General features: G+C 43.9%; 1 protein-coding gene across 2 annotated transcripts in view; it reads left to right on the top strand.

Annotated features, from left to right (window-relative positions):
• GRIA1 (glutamate ionotropic receptor AMPA type subunit 1) overlaps positions 1-27544 on the top strand; it is a 219167-nt gene that overhangs the window by 139934 nt on the left and 51689 nt on the right. For both annotated transcript variants that reach the window (XM_006138269.5, XM_006138270.5), the window contains exons 6-11: positions 1281-1442; positions 3139-3306; positions 5465-5569; positions 8022-8132; positions 10358-10564; positions 13726-14096. In XM_006138269.5, coding sequence (XP_006138331.2) covers positions 1281-1442; positions 3139-3306; positions 5465-5569; positions 8022-8132; positions 10358-10564; positions 13726-14096 — 1124 coding nt within the window. The remainder of the gene's footprint in view (positions 1-1280; positions 1443-3138; positions 3307-5464; positions 5570-8021; positions 8133-10357; positions 10565-13725; positions 14097-27544) is intronic.

The following is a 27544-nucleotide window of genomic DNA, read 5'->3' as shown; positions in this document are numbered from 1 at the left end:
GAGCCAGTGTCGGGGGAGAGGGGCTGTATTTTGGCTTTGGAGATCGGAGCAACCCGAGGAGTGTCAAGAGTTGGGGAAGAGAATCCCAGTGTCCGTGGCAGATGCTGAGGTGCCTGAGGAGAATACATTGTGGGGAGGGGCATGTGGTGAACAGCAGCTCCCATGCCTCCATTTTGTCCTGTTACTAGCACCGCCCCGCCCAACCTAGCTATGCTCCTTGCAGAATGGCTAGTGGTGTTTGGGGGGGCTTTCAGCTATCTCACCTCTGAGGCTTGCATCCAGGGAGCACAAGTACCGCAGTTCTGCCTGACCGCTACACGTTAGCACGGGGAAAGTTCAAGTCTGGTCCATTATGTATTCATTGTGAAAGGGTATACAGACAAAGTTCGAAAGCCCCAAATGTGACCTGTTCTCTTGCCCTCTATATCTGCCTACAAAGTCCGTCTGCTTCTTGATTTGCTTTTATTTCCTAGAGAATGATTTAGGGGTTTTCTTTAAAAATAAATTAAAATGAGTGTTGGCAATGCACCTCTTGTGAGCAACTCGACAGCAGTGGTGTGTTTATTTGTATGGGCAGTCACATGTATATTTGTGTGAAGGATGTGGGGAAAAAACAGTAAAAACAGGCTTCAGTTAAAACTTTTGAAGAGTAAAAAAAATGTAGCTAGCTGTTTCCTTTTAATAAAAATTACAAAAATATCAACCTGACAGCATCTTTTTCACCGATCTGTTCCTTTGATGGTGTAAATGGGATTATTTAGCTCTTATTTTACTGAAAAATTATTGTTCCATCATGTTCTGTTCTTTTAAAGACCATAATTTAAAAGTGAATTATCCCTCCATTGATATTTGACTGCATAAAAGTTATAGCTGGCTGAATAATTTGTTGCAACCAGTACCCACTGCAAATTTTGACACATTCATTGAATCACTACTTGGGAGTAATTTTTTCCATTATTCAACCTCCTCTAATGAAAATGTGGTCTTGTTACTATGCCTATGAATGTCATTGCTTTGAAATTCATGTCATTGTACACAGCACCCTCTGTTGGCCGTGTACAATGGGAACTCATTCAGTTTAACTCAAGGTGAAACTTAGGTTTGAATTCAGAACTTTTGAGAGAAAGTAGGATGGCTCCATTTGTTACCACTCTAGTGGATACAGAAGTTCCTTGAGATCCCAGAACTAGGCACCCAGAGACAGGACATCCCATTATTTATAAATAAACCATTTTCCCCAGGGCCGGGTCATTTCTCCTTTTGTTTCTCTCCTCCATTAGGGGTTCATGGACATTGACCTGGCAAAATTCAAGGAGAGTGGAGCAAATGTGACCGGCTTCCAATTGGTGAATTACACAGACACCGTTCCAGCAAGGATCATGCAACAGTGGAAGAACAGTGATGCCAGAGAACATCCTCGAGTTGACTGGAAGAGGCCAAAGGCAAGTGGTATTGAAAGCTATTTGTTTTAGGTAGTATTCATCTGGCTCGGTAGCTATCATCTCACTTCTGGGTGTTTAGTTCCTAGTCTTAGACTTTGGCTTTGCATAGACTTGGAAAAAAGGTTACATTTAAAAACATCGAGGAATTCTTATGACACCTTAGAGATTAATAGTTTTACTAGGGCATAAACTTTCTTGGGTAAAATTCACTTCATCAGGTAGTTTTATCCAAGAAATCTCATGCCCTACTAAATCTGTTAGTCTCCCAGACTCCTCATGGTTTTTGCAGATACAGACTAACACAGTTCCCTCTCTGAGACATTTAAAAACATGCTAGCTCAAATGTGTGCGCTAATGTGTTTGTGAGCACAATCTGTTTTCCAGCAACTCAGTCTCCTACCCAGATCTGTCACTGTAATACTAGGAAGTAGCTGCAATGCTCTTAGAAATATTCTCTTTGGTGAGATGCGTTCAACTGCCTAAACCTTATACTGGTTAAAGATGGAAGTTAAAGATTCCATGGCAGAAAATCCATGTGTTACCGCATATGCACATTTCAAATCAATATATAGGGTCATAGGACATGGATATTTTATTTGTAACGAACTCCTGAACACTTACACTTTGAGACAAAAACCCAGCAAGCAAAATTTCTGTCCTGAAGGAATTTCTCTGAGAAAGATACCAGCAACTCGTGAAGTAGATTCTCATGTGAAAGTCAACTCCGACTTTAATTCTTAACCGTCACGATCTAGCTTAGGCTACATCTAGACTGCAAGCCTCTTTCGAAAGAGGCTTTTTTGAAAGTATCTTTCGAAAAAGCCTCTTTGGAAAAAGAGCATCTAGACAACAAGAAGTTTTTTTGAAAAAGTCTAGACACTCTCTTTTGAACAAGCCCTGTTTTCATGCAATAGTGCCTTTTTTCGAAAGAGGACTTTTGAAAAAAGGTGTTATTCCTCATAGAATGAGATTTACCGCCGTTGACAAAACCACCGTGTTCTTTTGATTTACTGTTGACAGAACGTGGTGATAGTCTAGACGCAGGTACAGTTTTTTCGAAAAAAGGCCACTTTTTTTCAAAAAAACCCTGTAGTCTAGATACACCCATAAGGTGTTTTGCTGCCCTTCCTCCCCCCGTGCCTCCAGATTCTGTTTTAATCAACGTTAAAAAAAAAAGCAGGGAGGGGGAGAGGAATTAGTATCCATACATGACTACCATGAGGAGTTTGCTCTTGAAATTTCATGCACTGCACAAAATAGCCCTTAACGGTGTATTTTAAGGCCAGTTTGACCTAGGTGGAAAGACTTGGATAATAGGTCTGTTAAGACTGAGCACTCTTCAGGTATTATGACTAAGGTACTTTTCTCTGGTAAGGAGAGAAGCTCTTTCTGAAGGCAATTCAGGAAGGCTAAGACAGCAAGTCCTTTTAGCTCTGCAGCAGCAAATTATGTTCTTACCTAGTTTCTTCTGGGAAACAAGATACAAACTTCCAGGAGTCAACAAGACATGGGAGATTACAGGCAGCCAGAGGCTATTGTATGGAAAATATTAAACGGAAGGATGAAAATAGAAAAAATTATCTTGAATCAAGGCTTTAGATAGGAACTTCGGGGCACACTATTTTATTTTGGGGGAGAAGAGCTGTCAGATAACTCACCCTCTTGAACAACACACCTCTCCACGTTCCTTTTCTAGTACACGTCGGCTCTTACTTATGATGGGGTTCGGGTAATGGCGGAGGCTTTCCAGAGCCTGCGGAGGCAACGGATTGACATCTCCCGGCGTGGGAATGCTGGGGACTGCCTTGCAAATCCAGCCGTTCCTTGGGGCCAAGGGATCGACATTCAGAGAGCACTGCAGCAGGTTAGAAACCACCCCACGCAACTCTTTGCAAAAAGAAACAATGTTTAGCTTTTTGGTAGCTTCCTGAGTGAGACTCAGTGGAGAGTATTTCTTAGAGGCTAAATGGATACCAAGAGAAATGCTAAAACAACCAAGATGCAAGATGCACTTTACAGTGTGGAGGCAGAGCTGTGAGAAATTCTTACAGCAAAATTATAAAGGTGGTCAGCATTATCACCATTTTACAGACAGGAACACTGAGGCACAGAGAAGCAGTGACTTGCGTAGGATTAATGATAAAGCTGAGGATAGAATCTGAGTTCTTCTGACTCCAGTGGCCCGTCTATTGTTCAGTGTTCCCTATACAGAGCTTTACTGACATTCTCTAACCCTGATGTTCATGGTCCCTGCTATTGCAGACCCTGTGTCCTGCATCTTTATCCTTCTGTCCTGCTGTCCCATTCTTGAGATCCAAAGTCTTTTAGCATTTCTTGTGTGAGTTCATTCTAGGGTGAAATGAAATGAATGGGTAGCAGGTTTAAAACAAACAAAAGGAAGCATTTCTTCACACAACCTGTGGAACTCCTTGCCAGAGGATGCTGTGAAGGCCAAGATTATAACAGGGTTTGAAAAAGAGCTGGGTAAATTCATGGAGGATAGGTCCATCAATGGCTATTAGCCAAGATGAGCAAGAATGGTGTCCCTAACCTCTGTTTGTCAGAGGCTGGAAATGGATGACAGGGGAGGGATCACCTGATGAGTCCCTGCTCTGTTCACTCCCTCTTGGGGCACTTAGCATTGGCCATTGTCAGAAGACTCCATGGGCTAGAAGCACCTTTGGTCAGACCTAATATGGCTGTTCTTATGTTTAATGACAGACTATTCTAGGCATAAAAGTGTAATGATTGTTGCAGTTGTTATTGGGGCATCTAGGGCACTGGAGGAGGTATCCCACATGGTGTGATTGGCATGGATGGGTTTTAAAAGATGTGTTCTGAGAGGTGTTGTTCATTGCACTCTGTAGGTTTTGCATCCATGGTTGGGTGCCACTTTAGCTTGATGTGTCTGGCCGGTGGAGAGCTTGCTTCTGAAGATGAGCTTGGGGGAAGGCCAGGAGTGAGGGTCCATTACTCTGCTAGACAGTAAACTCATAGTATGATAGACACTGGATTCATGGCTTATTGCAACAATTGTATCCCACTATCTCCCTCTTTTGGTCCTATGATTGGAGAAGCAATAATGGTCCACTCTATCTGGAATGGTCCTTTAACACAGCGGTGCGCAACCCGAGGGGGGGTTGTGGCTGTCTTCCAGGAGGGTTGCAGTGCCAGGCCGGCCGCCACTTTTTTCCTGGCTCAGCATACACACGGCAGGGACGGAGGGAGGGGGAGCGGCAGGCGAGCACAGTGGCATTTAAAGGGGCCACACTTTTTTTTTTTGCACGGGAGTTGCACTGGGAAAAAGGCTGTGCACCACTACTTTAACATATGTGCTAACTACTTATGCTAAGGAATCTGTTCTCCCTTGAATTTACTGTACTCCTCTAGGAGTACCTTTTTCAGACCTGAAGAAGAGCTTTGTGTGGCTCGAAAGCTTGTCTTACCACCAACAGAAGTTGCTCTAATAAAAGATATTACCTCACCCCCTCTTGTCTCTCTAGCAAGTTCAGAGTTTTTCCTGAAAGTCTGAGCCTCGTATTGGGTCCCAAGTAACTAAGGCTGTGTCTACACTACCACAGACTGTCAGCCTAAGTTACACAGCTTCAGCTATGTGAATAACGGTTGATGTACTTAGCTCTGCTTACTGTGGTGTCTTCACAGAAGTCAGTTGACAGTTGATGCTTTCCCATTGACTCCATTTACTCTTCCTGTTTTGGTGGAGTACTGGAGTCGATAGGAGAGCACGTTGATACTAGACACAATAAATTGACTCCCTCCAGATCGATCGCTGCCCGTCAAGCCAGGGGGTAGTGAAGACATGCCTTAAGTGAAAACAGCAGTGTAATACAGCCAGACTGTACTTGTTTACATTGAATGAAACTACAGTTGGCACAACTGTGTTGTATCCAGGCCTGGACGGTAACACCCTGCCGATTCCTATCAGCTGTGACTGCTGGTAGTCAACCATCGAATGCAAAGCTGATCAATTTGCTCTCTCCACTGATATTTATCCTTTTAAGGTGCGCTTCGAAGGATTAACCGGCAACATTCAGTTTAACGAGAAAGGACGTCGGACCAACTACACCCTCCATGTGATTGAAGTGAAACACGATGGGGTCAGGAAGGTAAAATAGATGATTGGTTCTGCTCCTGTTTAAAAGCTGTTGTCAAGGTGTCTAACACAGGATGAGTTTGTCTCTTCGAAGCTTTTTCCCCTCATAAATCTTAAAAGGGAGAATTCATGAGTTGCGTAGCTTTGGGCAGGAACTACATCTCTCTGTGTGACTGAAGAAAAAGATGAGAAACCATGTTGAAATAAACACAAAATATGGAAGAGATGTTTAACAGTGCTCTGTGTTGGGCTAACGTCACTCCCATTGAAGTCAGTGAAAGTTTTATGTGGTTTATAGATTCCCAAGCTAGACGGGCCAAGCATGATTCATTTCATTTATGCAGAAGCAATATTGCATATGGTGTGTATTGACCCTGCTAGTGTTAGCGGTGAAATCGGAGGCTATCAAAAAAGGACCAGTAGAACTGCACTTCCTAAAATGTGTTATTCCTTGGGGGAATTTTTTCCTGCTTTTTTTGTATTTTTATAACAATTGGCTCATTCCATCCTCTTGGCAGCCTGCATGGGGAAAGCCCTTTTTACTAGTCAAAGAGATTTTTTTTCCTTCAGGATAGCCATGTGAATTGAATGATTAGATATTAATTTTGTGTTTGTACGGTGGAGAGCCGTGGGTGGGGGACAGTTTCTGAACTCTGGCTGGGACTTCTAGGTACTAAAACAGTAGAAATAAATAAATACACAGTTAAGAAACAGAGGACTTCATCCTGCCCCATATATGTCACTGATGCTACGTCTAGACTTCAAGCCTCTTTCGAAAGAGGCTTTTTTGAAAGATACTTTCGAAAAAGCCTCTTTCGAAAAAGAACGTGTAGACTGCAACCAATACTTTCGAAAAAGCAAGCCGCTTTTTCAAAAGAGAGCACCCAGGCAGTCTGGATGCTCTTTTCGAAAAAGCACAGTTTGCATTACATAGCGCCTTTTCTCAAAAGAACACTTTTGAAAAAAGGCGTTATTCCTCGTAAAACGAGGTTTTCCACGGTCAAAAAAATTGCCGCGTTCTTTTGATTTACTTTCGAAAGAATGCGGCAGCAGTCTAGATTCAGGGGAAGTTTTTTTCAAAAAAAGGCCACTTTTTTCGAAAAAACCCTGTAGTCTAGACACACCCAGAGCTTTGCTGTTACCCTCAGTCTGAGGTCAAAGTGAGCCCAGGGAAGTATTAGATATGGTTTTATGCTGTAACTTACTGCAACAACAAAGTCTTCTGCATTGTTCTTCCAGAGCATGTGCCATGTAGGGGGTCAGTCAGGTGAGACATGATGAGTAAATATGTGTTTTCTCCATTTGTGCTGCCCCAGAGCTCCGTGTCAAAGCTCTTTCCTCACACACTTTCCATTTTTCTCTGCAGTAAAGATTGATGAGACGTCTCTCTGGGTTGTCTCTCTCACATTGCCGTGATCTCTAATCTGCCCTCCGCAGGTTTCAGATCTTGCCTTGGATTAATACAGTCTCCCATATCATGTGGTGAGAAACCCCTTATGCTCCTTCATCTGCACATGATGGAAAACCTCTTAAAAATCAAGCCTTCGAAGAAGATCTTCCAATTGATACTCTCCGGCTCTCTGCTTTGCCTATGTATAGTGATAGCACGGATTGTTTTCCTGAGTAGTAATTAACACGGAGTAGCAGCAAGAATTCTGCCCCTTACAGCTTTTTAATTGCATGTGCAACTCCAAACTTTTCCCAATGGGGCAGCCCCTTTTGTCACTTTCTAATAAGTCTCTTGCCATCCCCCCAATGTTGTCCTGGTTCTGCAAGGCATGAAAGGACACTTGCACAAGTGTTGAAGTGTGACACTAGATTTGTATCAGCTTAGACGGGCTACATAGAATTGTAGCATCATAGGAGCATAGAACACTGGAACTGGAAGGGACATTGTGAGGTCATCAAGTCCAGTCCCCTGCCCTCACAGCAGGACCAAGCACCATCTAGATCATTTCTGACAGATGTCTGTCTAATCTGCTCTTCAATATCTCCAGTGATGGAGATTCCACAATCTCCCTGGGCAATTTATTCCAGTGCTTAACCACCCTGACAGTTAGGAATTTTTTCCTAATGTCCAACTTAAACCTCATGCATAAATAGCGGTCACTTTTAAAGATTATTTACCAGCAGTCAGCATATAGTGATGTGGGATTCTTTCGTTATTTATTCCCCTAAACAGCAGAGGAAATTGTGGTGCTTCTGTTACTATTGTGAGGTTATTGTTGTCATATTTACATATGCCAGGTAACCCCTGTATGATTCGTACAGCATGCATCATGATTTTTCTGGGTTTTCAAGGCCAGGACGGGGAAGGAGGTCAGGACTGTAGGAGAAGTAGGAGTTTGGTTGCTACTGAACATCCTGAGATGGCTACAGGGATGGGTAAATTGTTCTCCTCTCGGCATGTCTTCGGAACAGGCTCACAGGGCAGCAGGGTTTCATGCACTTACTGTCGTTAACAGATCGGTGATTGGAACGAAGATGATAAGTTTGTTCCCACAGCCACAGACTCCCAAGGGGACAATGAATCGGTGATTCTCCCAAATCGGACGTACATCGTTACTACTATTCTCGTAAGTTCTCTTGCGTGTCGAAGCCCCGATATTCCTCCCTCTTTCCTCCGCTCTCGCTCCCTTATGCTGTGTGCCCCTTTCCTTTCAAACTCCTTTCTCCATAATACATGTGGGCTACATCTAGACTGGCATGATTTTCCGCAAATGCTTTTAACGGAAAAGTGTTTCCGTTAAAAGCATTTGCAGAAAAGAGCGTCTAGATTGGCCTGGATGCTTTTGCACAAAAGCACTTTTTGTGGAAAAGCGTCCGTGCCAATCTAGACACAGTTTTGTGCAAGAAAGCCCCGATCGCCATTTTTGCCATCGGGGCTTTTTTGCGCAAAACAGTTTTTAGCTGTCTACACTGGCCCTCTTGCGCAAAAGCATTTGCACAAGAGGGCTTTTTCCCGAGCGGGAGCAGCATCGTATTTGCTCAAGAACACTGACAATCTTACATGAGATCGTCGGTGTTCTTGGGCAAATTCTAGTGACCAGTGTAGATAGCTGGCAAGGTTTTCCGCAAAAGCAGCCAGTCTAGACACAGCCTTGGTGTATAATAATAACGTCCTTAGTGCTTGAAGCAGGGGCCATAAAAACTTCCAATTCCCTTAAATAATCAAATATGTACATAAAATGTCTCCCCTCTTAAAGCCCAGAGTACAAGAAAGTATAGCAGGTAGCGGGAAGAGACATGAATCTCAGGAAAGTAGGTATATTGTAGCAGTGTTTTACATTGTGCACCCACAGAGCAGGGGCTGTCCATTTGGGAAGGATATGCTGTACTCTGCATACATAACAATCAGGTTGAATCCCGGCTTTCAGAGCAAAACTCAGCTCAGCCATTATTATGGAGCAGGTGAGCCGACAGACTCGCCAAGCCCTGGAGCGAGGTGTGCGGGGACCGATTCTGCACCCACGGAAGGGGCGGGGCTCCAGGTAGAAGGGGCAGGGAGGAACAACTAGCCTTCAGCACCTCCTGGTATGCCTATGGTACCATGGCATGCCCACATCTTGAATACTGCGTACAGATGTGGTCGCCTCATCTCAAAAAAGACATATAGTCATTGGAAAAGGTTTAGAAAAGGGCAACAAAAATTACTAGGGGTTTGGAACAGGTCCCATATGAAGAGAGATTAAAAAAACTTGGACTTTTCAGCTTAGAAAAGAGGAAACTAAGGGGGGGATATGAAAGAGGTCTATAAAATCATGAGTGGTGTGGAAAAAGTGAATAAGGAAAAGCTATTTATTTATTCCCATAACTTAAGAACTAGTGATTACCAAATTAAATTAATAGGTAGCAGGGTTAAAACAAACAAAAGGAAGTTTTTCTTCACTCCGCACATAATCAATCTGTGGAACTCCTTGCCACAGGATGCGGTGAAGGCTAGAACTTTAACAGGGTTCAAAAAAAGAGCTAGATAGATTCATGGAGGTTAGGTCCATCAATGGCTACTAGCCAGGATGGGTAGGAATGGTATCCCTAGCCTCTGTTTCTCTGGAAGTGGGTGACAGGAGAGGGATCATGAGAGGATTACCTGTCATGATCCCTCCCTTTGGGGCATCTGGTATTGTCCACTGTTGTCAGACAGGACACTGGACTAGATGGACCTTTGATCTGACCCAGTCTGGCCATTCTTATGTTCTCCTGGAGCACAACACACATCCCCCAGCGCCATCTGGAGCACACCGCACAGAACTCTGCATTTCGCCGCCCGGGACTCTGATCACAGCTATTGCTGCAGTAGCAGTAGTGGTAGCTGGGAGCCACGGGGGTCCTTTGAATCACCAGGCCCCATGGCAACTGCTCCATTTGCCCCACGTCCCATCAGCAGGCCTGTTCTGCAGCAGCAATAAGCTCCTCAGTAACGTTCAACATAAAGTGCCAATGGACATGCCTGTCTCACCAAGACTGATCAATGCTTGCTTGATTATCTGTGAAATGCTTAGGGATCCTTGGGTAGAAAACTCTATTGCCCTTTGAGAAGCTCTGAAGAATTCCTGTTGGTTAGGTGCACCCCAGCTAGGCTAGCTACCAAACTCTGCACAATAGGATTGTCAACCAAAGCACTCCCTGGCCCACGCTTGCGTTGAACGGACTGTGCTGAACCACTTTGCCAATGATTCGGCGCTCGCGTTTTGCAAGCACATGGAGACTGGTGCCTTGCTTCCCAGCCTGAGAGCTTGACACCAAGTCGGACATCTCTGGGAGGGGGGAAGGGCTCACTGTCGTGTCCTCTCTCTGCCAGGAAGACCCATATGTGATGCTCAAGAAGAACGCCAACCAGTTCGAAGGCAACGAGAGGTATGAAGGCTACTGCGTGGAGCTCGCTGCTGAGATCGCGAAGCACGTGGGCTACCAATACAGGCTGGAGATAGTGAGCGATGGGAAATACGGAGCCAGGGACCCTGACAATAAAGCGTGGAATGGCATGGTGGGAGAGTTGGTTTATGGTGTAAGTGTCTCACTTGGTCCACTCATTCATAAGAATTAATTTTGAGGGGACCTCCAAAAGGGCAGCTACCAGGCCCAAAGGCAAACTGATTGACTAGGCAAACGGGTTGGTCGGGAAAGATTTCTGATATGCCCGGCTTCAGATGAGCTGAGGACAGCTTCCGTTAGAACAAGCACAGGAGAGGAAGGAGTTCTGAGCCGCACTCATTTCAGATATTTCTTGCCCTAAGCAGCCAAAGGCCTTTCAAGAACTAGATAAATGATGGGTCTCTTTACGGCACCTCAATAAGGCAACCCCCTGTTGAGTTTGCACATCAGCACCTAAGTACCCTTCTAGTCTCCCTACGCACTGAACTAGGAGATGGTGCCCTCTTAAAATACCAGTGGTGCCCTTTCTGGCTGCCTCTCTCTCTTGATTGAGTTCCCTCTCATGCTTTGAATGGTTCCCTCAGTGTGCTCCACTTCGAGTTTTAATGCTACTGCAGCACCGTCTCTAATGCTTCATGCTCATTTTGATGGAACAATATGACCCTTTCATCATGTCACCGTGGCCTGGTTGCTGTTGGATTTCTATTAGTGCCGTCAGTTTCCATGGAATTAGAGTACCATTCTTAAGGTCTACCCCGTGGCAACCAGTGTGACCTTTCCCAACCTGCAAGATATGTTTTAATGAACTAGCATCTGGAGCATAATATAATCAACGTTTTCTTCCAGGAGGTAAGCCTGTAATGATGCAGAGAGCCTCTCCCACTGCAGAGGAGCAATTTAAAGTAGATAAATAGCCCACAGATAAATAACTCGGGCATCCAACTCCAAAACCAACAGAGTACTTCGCACCTATTCCAAAGGGGAATTATTAAAGGAATTATTTAAGATTAATACCAATGTGGACATAAGAACAAATGGTTATAAGCTGGCTAGTAGGAAGTTTAGACTTGAGATTAGACGAAGGTTTCTAACCATGGGGGCAAAAGATCTATCTGGTTTCAAGATTAAACTAGATGGGTTTATCAAGGGGATGGTTTGATGAGATAACATGATCTTGGTAACTCAGGGTGTGTCTAGACTACAGAGTTTTGTCGACAAAAGTGGACTTTTGTCGACAAAACTATACCTGCGTCTACACTACCGCTGAGTTCTGTCGACAGAACTCAGCAGTTTTGTCGACACTGGTAAACCTCATGTTACGAGGCATAACGCCTTCTGTCGACAGAGTTTCTGTCAACAGAAGGTGTTATTGCATGTAAACTGTCCTTTGCGTCTACACTACCATGTCGACAAAGCAGCTTGCTTTGTCGACAGAACTGAATGTAATGTAGACGCTCTTTGTCGACAGAAGTTTTGTCGACAGTATCTGTCAACAAAACTTCTGTTGACAAAAGCCTGTAGTCTAGACATACCCTCGGGGTATGTCTACACTACCCCCCTAGTTCGAATTAGATGGACATACGGAGTTGCAAATGAAGTCCGGGATTTGAATTTCCTGGGCTTCATTTGCATAAAGCCGGTCGGTGCCATTTTTAAATGCCGGTTAGGTCGGACCCCGTGCCGCGCGGCTACATGCGGCATGGACTAGCTAGTTCGGATTAGGCTTCCTATCCGAACTAGCTATACGCCTCGTGGAACCATTCATTATCAGTGGGAAATAGGTCAATGGAGGGATGATAGGAGTTACTATAGAGAACTTTCTGGGTGTCTGGCTGGTGAGTCTTGCCCGCATGCTCAGGGTTTAGCTGATCGCCATATTTGGTGTCCGGAAGGAATTTTCCTCCAGGGTAGATTGGCAGAGGCCCTGGAGGTTTTTCACCTTCCTCTGTAGCATGGGGTACAGATCACAGCTGGAGGATTCTCTGCATCGTGGGGTCTTCAAAGTATTTGAAAGCTTCAATATCTGAGATATAGGTGAAAGGATTATTCTAGGAGGGGGTGGGTGAGATTCTGTAGCCTGCACTGTGCAGGGGGTCAGACTAGACGATCATAATGGTCCCTTCTGACCTTAAAGTCTATGGGTCTATAAGTGCCAACCCCGTCAGCACTTCCCACCCCTTACCCCGTGCCTCCCACTACCAGCGGTCCCATGGATCACTTCCCCCCCTCTCTCCGAGCACCTTTTCACTAGTGTGCAGGAGGTGCAGCAGAGTCAGGAAGAGGCGGAGCAGAGATAGAGCAGGGGTAGGAAGTGTCAGGGTGGGAGTGAGGGTTCAGGGGAAGAGGTGGAGGGAGTGCGGGGCCTGGAACAGAGCAGGGATCCGGCATCCCCATGGAAATCCCAAAGTTGGTGCACCTCAACATGGTTGGGTTTGAAATCTCAGCCTTCTGATTGGTCAGTCTCTTAACACCAGCATGGGTCCTTAGAATCTCCTTCATGCTCTTCGTACGTCTATCTTTATCATGCATCATGTCCCACTTTGATCTGGTTGCTGGGTGGCTTGATCACTATTCACTAGAGGTGGGCAGGTACTTTCCATTGGAATGATTTTCTGACATGGGAAATGCAGTTTCTGCAAGAGCAACATTGTCCATGAGACCGTTTCGATTTTGCCTTTAGGAAAATTGAAATGAAAGTCAATAGAAGTTAGGCCATTTTGCACATCTGGCTGGGTGCATCTGTGGTGCATCTAAATACCTAAGTCTGGCCCTATGTGAATTAGGAACCTTCCTCCCATTTTCAGAAGAGACTTAGGCGTCTTTGAAAATATGTCCCTCCATCTACATGAGTCGTGCCATAGAAAAGCCTCGCCTGCTGGAAATAAACATCCTGGCATCACCCCATCAGTCGGCTTTCTTCTTGTCTTGTCTGCTGGGCGTGATAAGACTTTGCCATTTCTTAATTGTGCAACATAATAGTGAAATCAGATGTCAGTAGCCTTGGATTGTGACATTAATGGATGAATCAGGCAAGAGGAGCTGAGTGGCTGGGAAAGGCAAGATCTCTGATTTTTAAGCCTACTTGCAATCAGTAATAATCGGAAAGGAAATAACATGTCAGTATGATGGGGGGAATGTGTAGCATTTCTCTACTAGTTAGTTTCTCCTGATTAAATCTTCCTCTGGAATCAGAGAGTGGTTGGGGAGCGTGGTAGAAGGAAGGAGAAAGAGAAGGCTGGTAATGAAACGTAGAGGGGCATGTAAGCTACAAACTGTATCTCTCTCTCCTTTCAGAGAGCTGATGTGGCCGTGGCACCATTAACCATCACCCTGGTCCGAGAAGAAGTCATAGACTTTTCAAAACCGTTCATGAGCCTGGGCATATCCATAATGATAAAAAAACCTCAAAAGTCCAAGCCAGGGGTCTTTTCCTTTCTGGATCCCTTGGCTTATGAAATTTGGATGTGCATTGTATTTGCCTACATTGGAGTAAGCGTTGTCCTCTTCCTAGTCAGCCGTTTCAGCCCTTATGAATGGCATACGGAGGAGTTCGAGGAAGGGCGCGACCAGCCAGTCAGTGACCAGACTAATGAATTTGGGATATTTAACAGTCTCTGGTTCTCCTTGGGAGCTTTCATGCAGCAAGGATGCGATATTTCACCAAGGTTGGTTATCTTCCACACATACACACTTTTTTAATTCATGCATTCGTAGTCCCTTTGGATGCTATGGGGCCATATATCCCTTATGTCAAGTTTAAGAGGTCCCATAGCATTAGCAAAAAAATGTGTATTATTCTAACAGAAAGGACAATGAAAATAGAAATAATAACGATTTATATTTGCATATATACCAGTACATAGGTGAGGATGCAACTAAAAACTCATACTTTGTTTGTGTTTAGAGGCCCCTCATAATCTGAGGCCCTAAAATGTAGCTTACTTAGTTTATGCATAAATCTGACACCACCAGATGTTTAGCAAAGTGTCCACAGTACTCACAGCATGTGTTTCTACTACTAGTACACATCTACACATGCCTCAGTGCACTTAACAAAATTTATTCTATGCATGGATGGAAAAAATTAAGATGGAACCTTGTTCTCCACCCACCCAATTGTCCTTCTCTTTCATTTTGTGGGCAATGTCATTTCTCTCTCAACAAAAGAGTCATGGCTTTGCAGGCAAGCTTGGAAAACCCACTAAAACAGTGGAAGCACAATTTGTTTTATTGATGATGTGATGTTCCCAATGAAATTTTATGCACATCTTGCCAAAGACTGTAAAATATACTGAGTTACTGTCAATGTCATTGGCCCTTGGAGAGGTACTACCTGTTCCCATTTTATAGTCCATGGTTCATGCGTATGTCAGGAAAGGAGCTGCAAAGTGTGCACCATAGGGATAAATGCTTCCTTAAGTGGCTTTGGTGGAAGTCTCTGCATAAATTAAAATCTCTGCTTCTAAATAAAAGGCTGGCAGGTTATGATAAGTTGTCCGTCAAGCTGGGCAAAATACCAGAAAGAAATTGCGACACAAGGAAACCACGCGGCAAAAACTTTCATGCAAAAAAGATGATGTGCAAAGTTGCCACAGAATCGGAAGATTCGGTCATCCTCTTTACAAATTTTGTATTTATTTTTATCAATAAGTTTCTTCTGACCATCCTACAACCTGCCTTCTTTTTAGGCAAGTAACATTTCTGCAATCTCATTGGTGACCAGTGATAGTTGGTATTTATTTATTTTTCCTTATTAGCAATAGTATTCAGAATAGAAACGCTCTCCAGTCTGGCCTTTCATACCAAACCCCCCCCAACTTTTCATTTGGGTCTAATGAGTATTCTTTGCTGTTCTTTGCTTTCAAAAATTGTGCCTTGAGTAAATCATAGGTTTCTCTAGCAAGGAGTCTTTGATCAGTGATAAGTGTATACTCCCCACACAATGAAGAGAAAACTGAACATTAAAATTGGTCCGAAATGTTTTGACTGATTTTGTTGTTGTTGCTGAAAATGTCTGATTCCTTAAAACTGAAACTCCATAGGAAAGGATTGATTTTTTTTTTTAAGTTTCTGTACTCCACAAAATGTCGAAATTAAATTTCTGAAATTGTCAAAATCTCAAGCAAGGCAAAACCCAAAAAGATTGAAATAATAAAAAAAAGAGACAACATCAAAACTAAATGTTTTCAATTATCAGAATGTATTGTTGTTTTTTTAATTGGCCCAAATTACAAATGTTTAATTAGTTGTTTTGTTGGAAAATGCTGGAGATTTTGACTTTTTGTCATGATTGGGGATGGAGGAAAATTGATTTTTTTTTAAGTGTGGGAAACTATTTCCTGCCCAGTTTTGCTGGAGATGAATCACAGCAATGAGTTTATATCTGGATTTGGATAGATCTGGAGTTGGGAATGGGGAAGGGAGCAGTTTTTAAATCTAGGGGCTTGGCTGGGCTGTCACAGAGAAAGGAGCAAGATGTGACTTAGAGTATGAATCCAAATTTCACAGTAGTTCACTAGTGTTAACAATCTTGTGTTTTGATTGGAGTCACTGTTTGGAATAAGTCCCCTCCCAAGTCTAATATTGACTCTTAAAGCAGAGTTGCAGGCAGGCAGAAAAATTATTCTATGGACTGGCTTCTTGGTTTTCTGTATTTATGTTCCCTAGTGACTTCAAGATCAAATCTACTCTGGTAACAAATCAAGGCAAGACTTTTTCCATCTGTTGAGATTTTTTTTTCTTGTTTTTCTTTTGTTGGAAGGAAATTTTAGCCTCAGATTACATTCATTCTGTGTGAATGGTGCAGATGGAAGTTAATTTTACACATGCTGAGAGGACAGTGAGAGTCTGGGGGATAAAACAAGAAATGATCCCATCAGCAAATAGCAATAACACTAAACAACAACAGCACAGACTCTTGTGTGATGAAAATTAAAGTGTTTCTGTGCCTGGGTTCTTGACTCTTTGTTGCCTGTTTGGCAAAATATTAATGAAATTCCTGATAACAGAGGGGAGCAGAAAACTTCTAACGTGCTTGGATCGATGTAACATTTCAAGTATTAATATATTTTAAAGGTCATCCAGTGATCACTGATTATCAGGCATCTACCAAAAGCGTTCAGAAAAATGTTCCGTGTGAACACCAGCAGAGAGGAATGTAACCTTTAACACCATCTCTTAACTCAGCAGCATAGGACCAGATAATTATTGTTGTGGTTGCTGTTGTTATTACTGGTCAGGAATTTTGTCCCTCATGAAGTTTCAATCTTTTGCAATTAGTTTCCATTCAGAATTGAAACCGTACCTTGAAATATTGAAAACTGTGGCAGAGTGAAAAATGCGGATACGTGTTGGATTAAAAAAATACCCAAATGAAAAATATCAACATTTTTGAGTGAATTAAAACAATTCTACATTTTGACATGACATTTTTTGGTTTGAACTGCCATTTCAAAATGTAAAATGTTGGTTCGTTTTGAAATGTCAACTCAAAATGAATGTTTTTGTCCCAATTCTCTTGATAGAAAAAAATATGATTTCAAGACAACTGCATTTTCTGACTGGACTATTTTAATGCAAAAAATGTTGACCAATTATTTGTATTATTATAGACTCATAGACTTTAAGGTCAGAAGGGATAAATGATGCTTGCTCACATCTGTCTTCAGCTGCTTGTGGGAGATTTTTATCTTCCATATCTTTGTTGGCTACTGCTACTGTAGCTTGTCCTTTAGCAGAGACTGCCACTGGCAAAAACCTGTAGGCTGTGTCTAGACTGGCAAGTTTTTCCGCAAAAGCAGCTGTTTTGCGGAAAAACTTGCCAGCTGTCTACACTGGCCGCTTGAATTTCCACAAGAACACTGACGATCTCGTGTAAGAAATCAGTGCTTCTTGCGGAAATACTATGCTGCTCCCGTTCGGGCAAAAGTCCTTTTGCGCAAAGCTTTTGCACAAAAGGGCCAGTGTAGACAGCTCAGATTTTTTTGCTCAAAAAAGCCCCGATTGCGAAAATGGCGATCGGGGCTTTTTTGCGCAAAAGCGCGTCTAAATTGGCACGGACGCTTTTCCGCAAAAAGTGCTTTTGCGGAAAAGCGTCCGTGCCAATCTAGACGCTTTTTTCCGAAAATGCTTTTAACGGAAAACTTTTCCGTCAAAAGCATTTCCGGAAAATCATGCCAGTCTAGACGTAGCCGTAGTGCGCCCATTCTGTTGTGTGGCGGGACACGCTATATAAGCTTGCCGGCATGTCCCACTATTTTCAGGCACTGTGTCCCGTGTGGCATTCAGCGACCAAAATAAATGAGCATTCCCAAGTCATCTGTGAACCCAAGTGTCCTGTTTATGTCTCGGTGTCAATGAGCTACCTCAACAGGTCTGTCAGCAGAAGCCTGCTGCTGAGCTAAGGCGGGAGAACTCAGATCGGGGTAGACACTCTTGTGGCGCCGGGATGCCATTCTGTGCAATCTTGCTGTGTGTGGTGGGCAGGGGGACCGAGGCCCTGCTGAGATGGAAGACGTGTTCTAGATGGCTGTTCTGCAGCATGATGGTTCAGAGGCCTAGGGTGGGGGGGAGTCCTTTCTGGGGGGACGGTCAGAGAAATTACGTTCCGAATTGTCACTCTGCTCCGTGGATGGGCATGCATCCATGTGGGGAGGGTTCTGTGGGGAGTGGTTATGGGGCAAGGAAGGGAAGGTTTCTGTGAGGTATAGCTCGGGTGGAGGGAAGAGGGGGAACTTTGTGGGATGGTGTACAGGAGAACAATGGTTCCTCTCTATGTCTCACTGTGGGGACATGGGCTCTTGTGGTGGATCACTAAATAGGGAGGCGAAGCGTCTGTAGCGCCATGATGGAGGGGTACAGTTTCTGTGGGCTGTCCCCCTCAAATGGGCATCCCATAAAGCTCCATTGTCCCTGTGTGCATAGGGAGGGAGTCCTCTGGATCCTAGAGTTTGGGGAGGTTAGGGACCTTTGTGTAGAGTATCCTTTTGCAGATTCAGGGAGGCTGTGAAAGGTTAGAGTGTGCAGGATGAGGTGGGGGGTCACCAGCCACCTGGATATCGGACCTGCTGCCTGGCACTGCTATTTACTTTTGTAATCCTGACCGGCAGAAGGGACTGGGTCCAGAAATAGCAAGCAGTCTCATAGCAGTGGTGTTGGGCCATGCGTACGGATGCGATCAGAGGAAAGCCAAATGCTTGCAAGAAAGTCGATAAACGAAGGCAACTGTCTTAATGGAGAAAGCCCCACGTGAGGAGAGCTTACAGAGTTTGAGGCATGTTAACATATATAAGCCGATGCATCTCTAACATACCTCAGACAACTGCTGCTTAGGAAGGTGTGTCGCCAGCAAAAAGAAAGGAATTAAAAATGCATAGAGGCTGCAACATTTTGATGTTGGTGGAGAGCAGAGCTTGTTCATATAGTTAAGTGCTTGTCCTGCCAAATGCTTGCCCAGTGTCCTGGGGAATGCAGGAGGAAAAAGTAGATGATCATATTTGTCCCAGCTGTCCTTAGAATCTACGAATTCGTGCTTCTGAAATACTGATTGAAACATGCCACAACTGTGCTTAGGCTGAAAAAGAAACTGTTTGGGGTTTCATGAGTCCGCTTACAGGCAGAAATCAGTCGAGGCTGAACCAGACCAGAAAGCAGTGGTCTGTTCATAGCCCCACCTAGACTTCAGAAAACGACTGTGAAATTGTAAACGTTCTCGTTAAATGTGAAATCCAGGCCCTGTAAAGAGCTCCTTGTGGAAGTCAGGTTTTCAAGAAAGTTGCTAAATATTCTGCAAGAGTTTGAAACAGGCCTTGTCTACTCATGAAAATTGTGCTGCTGTACAGTTATGGTACAAATCCATCCTGTGTGGACATAGCTGTATCAGTGTAAAAGTGCATTATATCACTGTGGCTTATGGCAGGCATCTGAAGTATCAATATTACTGTATCCACCCTATAGATTAACCAATTTAATTATTTTGACAGAAAACCGCATCTTTAGTGACATCGTTATACTGGTACAAGGATTATGTGTAAAGCAGACTTGATTGCAGAGGGAGAGACAAATTAAAAGCTCAGGTACCACCAAACATTAGGGATGTAAAGCATTAACCGGAAAGCATTGCTTTATGTGCATACTTACGGGGTATCCAGTGAACTGGCACCCAGCCCAGATAGAGCAACCCCCCACTTGTGGCATGGTGCGATGGGTTTGGGTCGGCCTAGTTGGAGCATCCTGAGGTGCAGCGGGCCCGACCAGGCTGAAGCAACCCACCAGGCCAGTTAACCGGTTAAACATAATGTTTAACCAGTTAACTTTTTAATCCAAATTTTACATTCCTGCCCAACAGAAGAACATATTCTGACAACAGAGGTGAAGTTGCTGCATTTGAGGGATGGGAAAGGATTTGAGCTCATATTTCACTTTGGTTCCTCAGCTGCCTCCTTTGCCTGTTGCAAATTCTCCCTTCCTTGGAGTGGAAAATGGTGCTAGATTCCTAGGTTCACAGATCCTGGTATCTAATTAGGCCCCTGTAGGGACCATCGACTCTGTCTCCATTGACTCTGTCTCTAGCTGGACTATCTGAGGGTATGTCTAGACTGCATCCCACTGTCGACAGAGGGATGCAGATTAGGCAGGTCGACATTGCGAATGAGGCAGGGATTTAAATATCCTGTGCCTAATTTGCATAAAAATGGCCACCATGTTTTGCCAACTCAGCACTTTGTTGGCAAAAAGCGGCAGTCTAGAGGGGTATCTGTCGAGAAAGAAAGCCTTTTTCAACAAAGCCTTTCCTTCAAGGAGGTTTACAGGATCTGTCGAAAAAGGCTTTCTTTCTCAACAGATCCCCCTCTAGACCGTTGCTTTTTGTTGACAAAGTGCTGAGTCTGCAAAACGTGGTGGCCATTTTTATGCAAATTAGGCACGGGATATTTAAATCCCTGCCTAATTTGCAATGTCAACCTGCCTAATCTGCATCCCTCTGCTGACAGAGGGATGCAGTCTAAACATACCCTGAGATATCCCACAGCTTTCTTAGAAGTGAAAAACAGTAAAAGCATAGAGTAACCCATCTTTTCCAAGCAAAGCAAATTTAAATATACATGTCTTATGGCAAGGAGCAAGCATTCATTATAAGCCTGCCAGCCAGTCTTTCTGTCTTTGGATACCTCAACAGAGCATGTTTCTCTGTCATCTCTTAGGGTGTGTCTACACTGCACTGTAACTCAAAATAAGATACACAATTTGAGCTATGAAAATTGTGAATCTTCTTTCTATGCTATTTCAAAATAGCTTATTTCATCTTTTGGAACTGTCTACACAACACCAAATTTCAAAATAAATCACTATTCTGAAACGTCCCTTACTCCTCGTAGAATGAGGTTTACAGGAATGTCAGAATAGCAATCCCGATATAATGGTCTTGTGGTGAAGATGCAGGATAACTATTTCAGGATACTCCGGTATCCCGAAACAGTGTTGCAGTGTAGATATACCCTTAGGCTACATCCTCATTGCTAAACGAATTGTGTTTTTCCAGCAAGGTGACTAATGCTTGTGATCTCACTGTAGAAAACCCACCTTTTGGTGGCTTGAGTTTATCATGCTGGGCTTTCTGTACCTGCTTGTCTTCTTCATTGTGCCTTGGTCTACACTGGGACTTTCTTTCTAAATAAACCCCCTTGGATCAAATTAATAAGTGGAGCGTCCACGTTACCACGCCCGTCATTTGGAAATAACAGGCCTGTTTGAAATCTGTTCTCCTGCTTTTCATCAGGAGTAACACTAATTCCAAAACAGTTATTTTGAAGTAACAGTTGTGTGGACTCTCCAGTGCCACTATTTCAAAATAGCTACTCTCCAGAGTAATTGGAACTAATTAAGCTTCCTGGGGCTCTAAGTCTGAGTTAGCGCATCCACATTAACGGAGCCTGCCTCGGACTGATTTTGAGGCTTCCCATTGCGTGGACACGCTAGTTCGATGTTGTTAAAAAGGGAGTTATTAAGTCAAATTTAGTACAATAATTCCTCATTTAACACTATAAATGTATTTCTGAAAATGTTCGTACTAAGCGAAAATGTGCTATGCAGGGTCAATTTTCCCATTAAAAATAATGGAAAATGTGAGGGTTGCATTTCAGGTGGTGGTGGCAAAATCAATTTTTTGTTGGTGCTGGTCATCAACATCAACATTAGATATCTAGCAACACAAGATAACTAGCAACACAAGTCGCTGCGGATAAATACGTGAATGAGCGGAGGAGCACTGTGACCACATGTATTCATCCGCTCATGCGTATGTTTTCACCAACTTATACCGCTGCGCGAAGTAGTCCGCCACTTGATTATTGCCATGTTATTTCGTGTTCAAAAAATGTTCCCTAAAAAAATACCATGCTATTGTGAAAATATATTAAGCAGGCATATGTTAAACCAGTAATTATTGTAATTTCAAAATAATTTCCTAGGCCTTAATATCCTCCCTCTCTTTGATCTCGAGATCTATTTTCATATGCTAGGGGTCTGTGCTTCCCTTTCCATCGGGCCATTCTGCACATATTCTTTTGTCTCACACACTGTTTTTGTTTTTGTTTTGTTTTGTTTTTTTCCTGACAGCCAGGACTTCTAACTGGGCAGACCACATAATGGCATCTCCATTTTTAGGTGGTTAGACTCATTAAATCATCATGGATTGTAATCATTGTCCTGATTACTGTACCTCTGTGAATGAGGGTGTTGAAACTGTCTGGGAAGTAGGGTTCTTCTGATCCACACACGCCCTCCAATGCCAGACAATTTTAAAAATCAAGTGCAGAAATCGTATTTTTGATACAGATCAAAATCTACTATTTAAGGGACAGCATTTCCTAATAAGACAGCACAGGCATGTGAAACATAATTGCAACGCTGAGAAATGGGAGAACAGAGCCTGAAATGGCCAGGTCTGGCAGTCATGAAGGCTGCCACAGCAGATATAATTTGAGTAGGAAATCTGCATGCAATTCAGGGAGCAGACAGCAAAAGGACCACTCCTGTGTGTCAAGCTCTTAGCCAAGACGGGGAGGTTTTATGGAGCGTCCCCATAAAATACGGGATTTCTGGATTGTCATTGCGCATGTGTGAGGGGGAAGAGGGTCTGTGGTGTATCTCTGTGCAGGGACAAAGTAGTTTTAATGGGTATGTCTACACTACAAGCTGAACCTCTAAAATCTGGGACTCTCTGATCGGGCAACATCTGTGATCTGGCAGGACCATGGATTTTGCTAGACCAGAGAGCCCCGACTGGTCAAGTTCAGGAGGTTCAGCGGGGCTGGTGCAGTGGAGAACACAGTGCAGTGGCCAGGAATGCAGCCCCGTCAGCAGCAGGGCCAGGAGCGCAGGCTGGTGGGGAGTACGGCTGGGTTGGGGAGTGCAGCCCTGGCTAGGGCCAGGAGCAGAGATCCGTGGCCAGGATGACATTATATCACAGTCCCTCTAGCAGCATGCCTGTGGAAGAGACAATTATGCATTGATCATGTACCCATAAATTCATTGTGAAGATTTTTCCTCCTACTCCTATTGGTCTTTATTTAGATTTTATTTTAAAAGATCTGAAAAATCATTGGAGATTTCCACAGCAGAAAAATGTCCCTGGAGGGTTTTTTTATTTTTTTTTTTAATGTCATCATTTTGAAATTTCATCGAAATGTTTCAATTGTTGAAAAAAATGGACCATTCTATAGCCGGTCAAAAAAAAATTTTTTGAGTTGTTGGAAGGAGTGTTGTTTGAGTGGCTCGATCCAAACTCAAATTTTAAATCAAGCTTGTTCTCAAACATTTAAAATTGGGGACACTTTGACAAGCTTTGTTCAGTCATTAGAATCAATTCGTTCCTAAAATGAGATCCCGTCTTGAACTCCGTCTCTGAGCACCAGCCTCCCAGTTTGGGCCCAGTTCGACCTTGGCCTAATCAGTCCAACTAGAACAGCCCCAGTTCTGAGAGGCCTTCAACAGCTCTGCCAGATCTTTCCCCCCTAGAAGCATTTCAGGGTGAGTGAAGGATATATTGAGGGTGAGGAGGTATGGCTGGTGTGTTCTTGCAGCCTACTGATTTTGTGCAATAGGCTGGATGCAGTTTAGAGCAGGCATTTTGTCTTCTCTAACTGGTACTTGGCATAAACCAGACCCTAAAAGCCAAACAGGGGAGGTTCAAACTGCCTGTAACGGGGCAGTACTTGCCTCTCACGAGCATCCTACTCTGGCTGAGTACGTGTGCCTGCACGCTCTTGGTTTGAAGCCTCTTTGGCAACTTGGCCCTCCATGGCCGTGTCCAGACTCAGGGGTTTTTTCGGGAAAAGTAGCCTTTTCCCAAAAAAACTTCCCCTGCGTCCAGACTCAAGCCACGTTCTTTCGAAATTATTTTGAAAGAACGCGGCTTTTCTTTCGATGGCGGTAAACCTCAATTTACGAGGAAGAACGCCTTCTTTCGAAAGTTCCTCTTTCGAAAGAAGGCGTTCTTCAATGTAAAGAGGCCGTCTTTGAAAGAGAGCATCCAGACTCGCTGGGTGCTCTCTTTCGAAAAAGCGGATTTCTCTTTCGAAAGATCCGCCTGCAGTCTAGACGCAATCTTTCGAAAGAGGCTCTTTCAAAAGATGCTTTCGAAAGAGCCTCTTTCGAAAGAAGCCTGCAGTCTAGACATAGCCCATCTGAGTCACACACTTTGTGTGTGAATCACAAACCCCTTCCGGGGTACAGATCTAGCAGGGCCCATCTTGGTGCCCTAAGAGAGAGTGGTGCCCCCTGGGTTTTCCCTTCTGGGGACAGCATCTTGTCCGTTACCTAAGGGCTTTACCTCGGAGTCTCATCATAGACCAGTCTTCAATAGCTCTCCACACGGAGCTGTCCACAGTGCTGCCTCTCTCAGCCAGCCCATCTCCCAGGCTGCATACCTGGAAGTCTCCAGAGACTGACTGCTGTCTGCTCTTGCAGTTCCTTTTATAGGGCCATCCTGGCCCCTGATTGTCTGCTTTCTCCACTGTCACTCTAGTCTGCTTGGAGGACTTCTCTATGGCCTTTCTGGGGAGGGGTATGGCAGGGCCTCAAGGCCTGGTCCACCCTGTCACACTGCCTCCACTTTGTCCCCACTCTAGTAGAGGATGGATGTATTGTAGGGGCCTTTGAAGACATGGCCAAGAGTCAGTGATTCAACTTCTGGAAATGTCAGCTTCCCTTTTTAAAATACATTTAATGGCATCATAATCACCAGCACCTGAAGGAGTTAATTACTCTCAGCAACAGGAAAATTTGGGCCGGGGGCGGTGGGAGGTGGCAGCACTTGTGAAGCTTTAGGCACTCATGGCCACACTTTACCTCAGAAATGTACTTAGCAAAAGAAGTTAGGTGACTCACCATAGAAACAGCTCAACAAACCGTTGGAACAACATGAAGTTAAGCAATCGCACTTTGGAACTTGCACACATTCCATGGCAACCGAGATGCTGCAATCAGTGAACAATGGGAAACTTCGGAAAATGCTCTTCACTACTCGCTCAGCTTCCATTTGGAGAGGTGATGAGGGGAACAGGAGGCTCATAAGAAACAAATATTTCAATGATAAAATACCTTTGGAAGAATAATAGTGCTTTTCAATTGTACAGAACAAATAACAAAAACCCGGTTGATTTCCATGGAGTCACTTCAATCCAAGGATTTTGTTATTCTACTATATATTTGAGAGAGTTTGTCTGTCTGAGTATCTGTCTGTATGGGTACATCTAGACTACATGGCTCCGTTGAAAATAGTTTACTCGGCATAGTCAAGAAGCAGGGATTTACATAATCACGAGGCATACTGGAGCTGTCGAGAAAGGCTTCCCTTGTCGACTGTGCCGCGTCTAGACTGCCGCTCTGTGCCGGATCAGCCAATTGTTGGCACAGCACAGCGGCCATTTTTATTTTAATGAAGTGGGGATTATTTAAATCCCCACTTCCTTTGACTATGCCAAGTAAACTATTTTACATGGCTCCATTGACAGAGCCATGTAGTCTAGACAGACCCTATGTGTGTGTGTGTCTCTCTGTCTGTTCAAGAACTCTTCCTAAATGGTAAGAGTTAGGACCACCAAATTCTGTATACAGCTGCCTCTTATAACTTAAAGCAAGGTAAGGGTTGGTTGTGCCAGGAAAACGGGATGTGCCTAGAATGGGATTGCTTCTCATAAAACTATACAGAAAAGAGACAGAATCACCAGGTGAAAGGGACTGGCTTGGGGTACGCCATCCCCTTCCAGGACTTCAGCCCCGAACCTCTCATGCCCCCGGAGCATTTAGGTAGGGTGGCAGGGGGTGCACCTGTTTACGGGAACATTGCCAGCTGTTCCCGTTTGTCAGGGAGTGAGGGAAAAGTGCGCAGTTTGCTACATTCCTCACTTTGGCTGGGGTGCATAGGGGGCAGATGAACCTGGACTACTCTAGCCAGAGGCATGCACCTCTTTCCTGGCTGTGCCCACTGGAGCTGCAGCATCCATGGACAGATGCTTCTCACCTGGCCCCAAACTGCTGCAGTCACAGAGAGCTGGGGTTGCCCTCTTTCCCGGGTCAGCCTGCATCCTGAACCCCTCATCCCCATCCCCATCCCAGAGCAATGATACAAAAGAAGCATGAAACACTGTGACCTCTTTCAGGCAGGAACCATTTTTTAGCACGTTGTTGTTATTGTGTCTAGCACAGTGGACTCTCCAAATCAAGCTGCTGCAATAGAACAAATGTTAACTAATGATACAGAGAAATGAAGGGCCCATTTCTGCTCTCTCATGTATCTTTTCAGAGCAGATAGAAATATTTTTGTCAAAACATTTTTCCTCCTTTGTTTTGTGTGGAAGATATTCTGGCTATTTGCATACCAAACTATGTGGTAAAATGTTTGGTTTTAGTTAAAAAAAAAAAAAAAGCCTGATTTTGGTTTTCAGAAACTAAAGATTTTAGCTCAAACCAGTTTTGTTTTGCTTTCTTTGCTCAAAAATGGTTTTGAAATCTAAACTTTTTTTTCTGGTTTGTTTGTTTGTTTGTGTTTTTCCCTTGCAACACTGAAAAATTATCATGGAAAATATTTTTTTTAAGTGAGGGGACTTTGCGGGCTTTTTTATGTTCAGTTTTCAAGGGAAAATACTTGGCATTGTTATTGAAGGGTTTTAACAAAACATCTCTGATGCCGACAATGCTTATGTTGTCACTGTATGCTGTACATAATGCTCTCTGAGGACTCAAATGTGAAGTTGTGGGTTAGATTAGGCATTATTCCCCTCAGTAGGAACTCCTTTGAGGATCAAAGATGTCCTTTGTCATGCTGTAATCTCACATGTTGGTTTCGAATTAGTGACAGAAATGTTTATTTTGATCGTCTGCTTTCCCACACATGTTCCAATCCAGTCAGGGAATGGACATAGTTATGTCTAATGACTCGTTGGAGGTGTTCTTGCCACACAGCTCAGTGACTCACATCTCGTTGAAGTGGTGTTTTTTGCAAGAGTGGCTTTTACACAGAGCTTTATGGGGCCACTCCAGAAAAATTATTACATCTAAGATGGGAAGCCCTGGATCTGTTTCACAGGCAACAATATAGGGGAGCTTTGTTAAATGCCTCCCGGAATGCTACTTCCACATCACTTTTATCATTGATAACATATCATTAAATTGCTGCAAGGCAGGTTTAGGTTGGATGTTAGGAAAAACTTCCTAACTGTCGGGGGGGTTAAACACAGGAATAAATTGCCTAGGGAGGCAGTGGAATCTCCGTCACAAGAGATATTTAAGATCAGGTTAGACAGACACCTGTCAGGGATGATCTAGATGGTGCTTGGTCCTGCCATGAGGACTGGACTTGAGGATCTCTTGAGGTCCCTTCCAGTTTTATGATTCTATGATTTGTGCATTGTCTGGACACACTGAGTATTCAGTTCCCTGCTTCAGACGGTTCTGGCTTCATACCCAGAGGCAGTATCCAGAGTTGTTGGTTTATTCTCCCAGCAGTGGACAGACCTTTCTGCTCAACAAAGAGAAAGAGGCTCCTTTCACTTCTGTTTTAAACGCATTGTAACCACGTCTTTTTAGTTTTATAAGCTTCCTCCCAAGCGCTTGA

Source organism: Pelodiscus sinensis, chromosome 16 (assembly GCF_052426305.1).
Source record: "Pelodiscus sinensis isolate ZL-2025 chromosome 16, ASM5242630v1, whole genome shotgun sequence".
Lineage (NCBI taxonomy): Eukaryota > Metazoa > Chordata > Testudines > Trionychidae > Pelodiscus > Pelodiscus sinensis.
The sequence above is the reverse complement of the archived record's forward strand: the minus strand, read 5'-3'. Positions and strand labels throughout refer to the sequence as shown.